The sequence below is a fragment of the Sceloporus undulatus genome, chromosome 5, assembly GCF_019175285.1.
Source record: "Sceloporus undulatus isolate JIND9_A2432 ecotype Alabama chromosome 5, SceUnd_v1.1, whole genome shotgun sequence".
Classification (NCBI taxonomy): Eukaryota; Metazoa; Chordata; class Lepidosauria; order Squamata; family Phrynosomatidae; genus Sceloporus; species Sceloporus undulatus.
The window spans coordinates 146,928,051-146,934,050 of record NC_056526.1 but is presented as its reverse complement, the minus strand read 5'-3'; the positions used below and the strand labels follow the sequence as shown (position 1 = coordinate 146,934,050).

The window sequence follows — 6,000 nt, the reverse complement described above, 5'->3', positions numbered from 1 at the left end:
TACTTGGATGGCAGAGTGTAGCCCTCCAGATATTGCTGGACTATGCTCCCATTATCCCCCACCTTTGGGTGTGTTAGCTCGGGTTGCTAACAATAAGGGGGGGGGGATACACTTCGCCCACCCTGTTGCTGGTATATTTCCTAGGTACACTGGTGCCTCGGGTTACGAAATTAATTCGTTCCGCCATTCCTTTCGTAACCCGAAAATTTCGTAACCCGAAAAAGCTTTCCGTTAGCACTGGAAAGCCTATAGCTGCACTTTGCAGCATTTGAATTTCGCGCCGAAATGAATTGGGAAATTCCCATGATTTTAAGTGCATTATATTTGAAATTTGTGGCTTTCATTAATGTTACTCTTGACCACTCTAATCACAGCATAAAATGTATACTCAAATCTAGAATATATTGTTGGTGAACAAGAATGCTAGATTCTAATGCTTTTTATTTGTGTTTTTTGCTTAGGCATTTAGTATTGCTTTGGCTGCAGTTAGCACTGGAAAGCCTATAGCTGCACTTTGCAGCATTTGAATTTCGCGCCGAAATGAATTTCGTAACCCAAAAAATATTTCGTAACCCGAAACAGTTTTTGCCAATCCAACTTTTTCGTATCCCGGAAATTTCGTATCCCGAGGCACCAGTGTATTTTCTTCCTATATTTCTCATCTGCAACTAGATTGACGTCTATGCTGAGAAGATAGAAAAGCAAATCAGATCAAGTGCGTTTCACACAAAGATGTGAGAGCCTAGAAAAATTTATGAAATGGCTTTTGGTTTTCCCTTCACATATTTACTGTTTTTGAAGCAGTGGGTACTTTTCTGATTCTTTGCTTCTAGCAAATCCATCTCCATCTCCCTGCCACCTCCTCCTCCTTATTCATCTCAATAGTATGGTGAATGAAATTTCCAGTTTGGTATTGCAAATCTGGAATGGGTATAAAGCGAAAACTCCATGGCCATTGGAAATGTGTATGTATAGCCCCGTCATTGCAAACAGTGGCCATATGGGTAGACAACAGTTGGTGAATAGCCCTCCAAGGGCTGGACCTGACCAGAAGCCTTGTAATTTGTTGACCAGTACCTTATGTTTAAAACCAACCTTTGGGTTGGTAGTAATTTTTTCTATGCTGTAGCGGAGGACAAATTGTCTGTAGTTTACAGCCTGGACCATCCAGGGAGAAAGGCATTGAACATATGGTCATCCTTGGAGTATCCAACTGAATGTCATTAATGCATATGTAGAAGAGTGATGTTTCTGTTTAGGGACTTGAAAACTGCCATAGTCCCTCCAGTTTATCACAAATTAAATCTCTCATTTTATATTTGTGTTTTTTGTTCCAGGTAGAGATAAGAATTCTTGAACTAGTTGCATAAATAAACTAGTAAAAATACTATTGTCTCCCCACCCTGCTTCTGTTTCCTGAGCCCTCTCTGCTAGACTCCTTTCAATTAATCTCAAGTGTCTTCCATTCTTTTAATAGGTATTATAAATGCCTCCATAAATTATTCAACAACTGAGAAAATATTAAGCTTATATTTCTATTACTTTACATTTGATTTTAACCAAAAGATCTGTTATTTATGTTTCTTTTCTCCCAATAAGGTATAGATGACCAAGGACTATACAGAGTTGTGGGGGTGAGTTCAAAGGTCCAGAGACTTCTGAATTTGTTAATAGGTATGCATCTTATTTTTTACATTCATTTTTATCATTTCGTATTTTGCATCCTGCGTCTTGTGTATAATTGCCCCTCCTAATTCATGGACCTTGGATCTGTGACCTTGGAAATCCACGGAGGGGCAAGCTCTGCTATTTTTAATGGGATGCCCCCCGCACGCACATGAACATGCACCCCAAGCCCTATTCAAGCCTATGGAGTTTGAATATGCGTGTGCCTCTGTTTTCATGGGGGGTGGGTCCAGAACGGATCCGTCGCGAAAACAGAGGGCCAACTGTATATTTAAGGTGTTATTTTCTTATTTACTGTAGTCTTTTCCCAGTTTAATTCTTCGTACTTGATGAAAACTTGGAAAGTTTAAAATAAATCACTTGTTGTTTCTAGGAATCATCATCTATCATGTTAATTAGGGTAATGTTTTGGTGAAATTAAAGGCAGTACAGTTAACTACATTTTAAAGTTTATCTAAGGAGCTTGGTGTAGATTGTACAGTTGGCCAACCTTATCCATGGATTTTCTTTATCCACAGACTCAAGCATTCATGGCTTGAACATATTTTTCAAAAGTATAAATTCCAAATAGCAAACATTGATTTTCCATTTTATATAAGGGATACCATTTTGCTTTGTCATTATTATATATACTCGACTGTTAAGTTGAGAAATTTATGCCCAAAATTGACCCTAAAATCCAGGGTTGACTTATATATGGGTCAGTAACTAGTACTGCTTAGAAAGGTTATGATGCCCCACTCTTGGTGCCTTGAAGCATGTCTCTCTCTCTCTCTCTCTCTCTCTCTCTGTGTGTGTGTGTGTGTAAGAGGTTCCCAGTCCGATTTGCAAGCCTTTTCTTCTCATGGAAGAAGCACCTCATTTAACACCAACACCACTTGCTTCCCTCTTCAGTCTGATTTACAAGCCTTTCCTAAAACCACCTCATTTAACACCACCTGCTTTCCTCTCCAGTCCAATTTGCAAGACTCCTCTTCCTGTGGAAAAAACACCTCATTTTTAGCACCACTTGCTTTTCTTCCCAGTCCTATTTGCAAGCCGCCTTTTCCCATGGAAGAACTCTCCATTTAACACCACTTCCTGCCCTTCTCAGTTCGATGTTAAAACCTCTCCTCCAGCACCTTGGAATCCGTGTTAGGTGGTCGGGAGAGGACCGGAGAAGGAGAAGGAGGGACGGAAGTGGTATTTTCCCCATTCTGTCCTTCGTTATAGCCCCCTAGGTTTTACCCTTGACTTATCCACAGGTCATATCAAAATTCATGATTTTGACCCTGAAACTTTCCTCGACTTAGACATGTAGTTGACTTGTACACGCGTATATATGGTATATTTAATGGGACTTGAGCATCCATGGATTTTGTTATCTGTGGGGGATCCCGGAACCAAACCCCAGTGCATAACAAGATCCCATTGTAGTTTGGCCTAATTTGGATTAGATACACAAGTCTTTTTCTGACTTATTAAATAAATTACTTTAAGTTACATTCCTAGTTGAATTTTCCTGTTCATTTGTTTAAGTAAACACGCTTCCTCCAAGAAATTTTTTCTCCCTGTATCACTTCCTTTTTTTGGTGAAGTTTTAAGTTTCACTTACTCCCAAAGCACAGTTCTGGCTTTAACTCATCACTCTCCCCAGGGTATGGGTACTTAGTTTAAATTCTTCAGCTGCCTGTCATGCAACCCCAGTACAGCAGTCAATAGTGCAACTTTTCCAGACTTCATGTCCAGAGCACTTGACAGTACATGCAGTCAGATGAGACCACTGGGATTACTTCAGCTTTCTGAGTCTCCAAACCTTTCACTTGACAGTAGCACGTGTCTGATTCTCTCAAGAATTCATTGATATTCAGAGAAGCTAGTTTGCAACAGGCTCCTCTCCAGAACTATGCATGCTCCATCTGTGCTGATAACACAGTGTTCTTTGGCAGAGAAAACTAGAGGAAACCAGCAAGTGAATTCATTTCATTACCCCAGACATTATGTGAATGGCAAAGCACGTTTATATTATATGGTGCTGTCAAATCCTTGCCACCTGTATGACTCTCTTTTAACAGGCTGTCTGTTCAGGATTTATGATAGGACGTCAGGCGTAAGATCTTGTATCCCATGCCATGACAATTTGTCATAATGATCTTGCTAGATACTAATTGCTTAATACCTTTAATCACTGTTACCAATTCTGTGCTGTTCAAAAAAAATGCATATAAACCTCTCAGAATCATGAAGCATCACATCACTGCGGAAGTAAAGAGCAAGATTATTAAAAGCCATTGAGACTAAACATGAGTTTTGTTGTGTGGTATTCAGCATTTCCATGAGAAACTAATTTCTTTTAATTGTTAGATAAAATATTTGAGAGATTTTAAAATCAAAGGAAAACAGATGTTGGTTACCTGCTTCGGTTTAAAAAAATAAAGTGAATAAGTTACAAGAATAAGTATTAAAGGCTGGGAGCAGAGCATGCTAATCTTAGTTCAAAGAGACTTGACTACTCAGACTACTGCTTCTTTTTGTTTGCTTGTTTTAATATTGACACCTACATTAGCAAGATCCAGATAAATCAGCCATGTAAGCCTTATGTAGTTTGTCAGCATGCAATAGAAGAGTCCAGTAACCTCATCCCCTCTGCCTTTCAGGTCTGTGTGGAGCCATGATTACAAATAGGAAAGCTCCTGCTCTGTGTTCATGTAAAAAAATAGTATTGATAAGTGGATTCAAGATTCCAAGTTTCTCCTGGGGCAGTTCACTATTTATATATGATACACATGATAAACATACCTTTATTATGTCATGTCTATATGTAGCTTTTAAAAGTAGCTATCGGAAACATCAGCTGTATTAAATGACCTTTGATGGAGGCCTGTAAAGATGTGGCATGTTCAGTAGATTGCATTGTTACTACAGCTACTTCTGTTTATTTAACACAACAACATATTTCATACAGTAAAGCATTGGAATTCTAATTAAGCTAACTGACTAGTCAGTAAGATTTAAAGAAAAGAGTATCCAGCTTGGACTGTAGAGACTTGTTTTCATGTCTCTGTCCACATATTTAGCTCAGAGGATGGCTTGCAACAAATCACTTTCTTTCAGCTAATCCACCTTGTTAGGTTGTTCTGAGGATAACTAAAAAATTCTGTTAATTCCTGAACTGCTTCACACAGATATTACAATGTAACTAATATTTGTTAAAATTATAATAAATCCTTTCTTTATTCAGTGTGTAATAGACTATGCTGAGTTCAACAGCCACTGTATTTAAAAGGCAGAATAGGGTCTGGGGCGAGGAGGGATATGCATTCCTGCACATGCACAAGATGATGGGGTCTAGTTAAACATACAAACTATCCTTACAAGTTATCTGTAATAACAATACTGCAGAATTCATCAAGCACTGGATAAAGACCTCCAGAACTTCAATGATGACCATAGAACATTGCAACTTTGATGTCCAGTCTAATGAATCCCTTGATAGTTTACACTTTCCATAGCTCTAGTGCTTGATATCCAATTTCAAAACTAAGCAATAGTTGCAAGTTATGGAGTTCCCTTACTGAAAGGACTCAGGCTTGGTAAACCTAGAGGTACTGACTTTGCACTTAGGCAGGAAGAAAGAAGAATGTTCTGGTGTCCCTATTTTATCAAGGAAAAACTAGACTGGTGGTGACTTCCTGGAGGGCCATTTCAGCTGCCGCTCCAAAAATCTGGAATGACCTGCCGGAGGAGGTTCATCAGATCACATCTCTTGACGCTTTTAAAAAGGCGATAAAAATGACCCTCTTCCGGCATACCTTTCTAGACTAACCTCTCCTAAAACAGAATAAACCGCCCATGTTAATCAGCCCCCCGCCATTATTGGCCATTATTGTCATATTGCTGTCACTTCTTTCTGAGCTGTTTTAACTGATGTTATCCCAGTAAATGTTTTTATTGATGGGAGGAAGGGTAGAAGGGTGGGGGTTTTCAGGGACTGTTCCCTTATACCATTGCAACACACCAGTTTAAAGAAAAATTATGTTTCAAGTACACCATCTTGAAATCCTATTATATAGAACTATTTTAATAAATGATGTTGGGTCTTACCTACCAAATTGATAGTTGCTAATGAGGAGGATGCCAAAACTCTAAACAACAGAGCCAGATACTTGTCAGATCTAACTTTAGCCCCTGTCAGGAAGCTTTACTCCATGACGAGACAAAAGGATCAGTTACTTATTCAGTTTTTGCATGACTGGTGTGTGAATTGAAACAAGGGTGGAAAAACAAAAACTGTCCAGCTTGAGTTTTGTTTATGAACTGTGTCATGAAGTAGCA

The 6,000-nt window shown here is 38.9% G+C and overlaps 1 protein-coding gene across 2 annotated transcripts in view; it reads left to right on the top strand.

Moving 5' to 3' along the window:
• Nucleotides 1–6,000, top strand: part of ARHGAP10 (Rho GTPase activating protein 10) — a 125,699-nt gene that overhangs the window by 72,476 nt on the left and 47,223 nt on the right. For both annotated transcript variants that reach the window (XM_042470138.1, XM_042470139.1), the window contains one exon: nucleotides 1,600–1,674. In XM_042470138.1, the coding sequence (XP_042326072.1) occupies nucleotides 1,600–1,674 (75 nt within the window). The remainder of the gene's footprint in view (nucleotides 1–1,599; nucleotides 1,675–6,000) is intronic.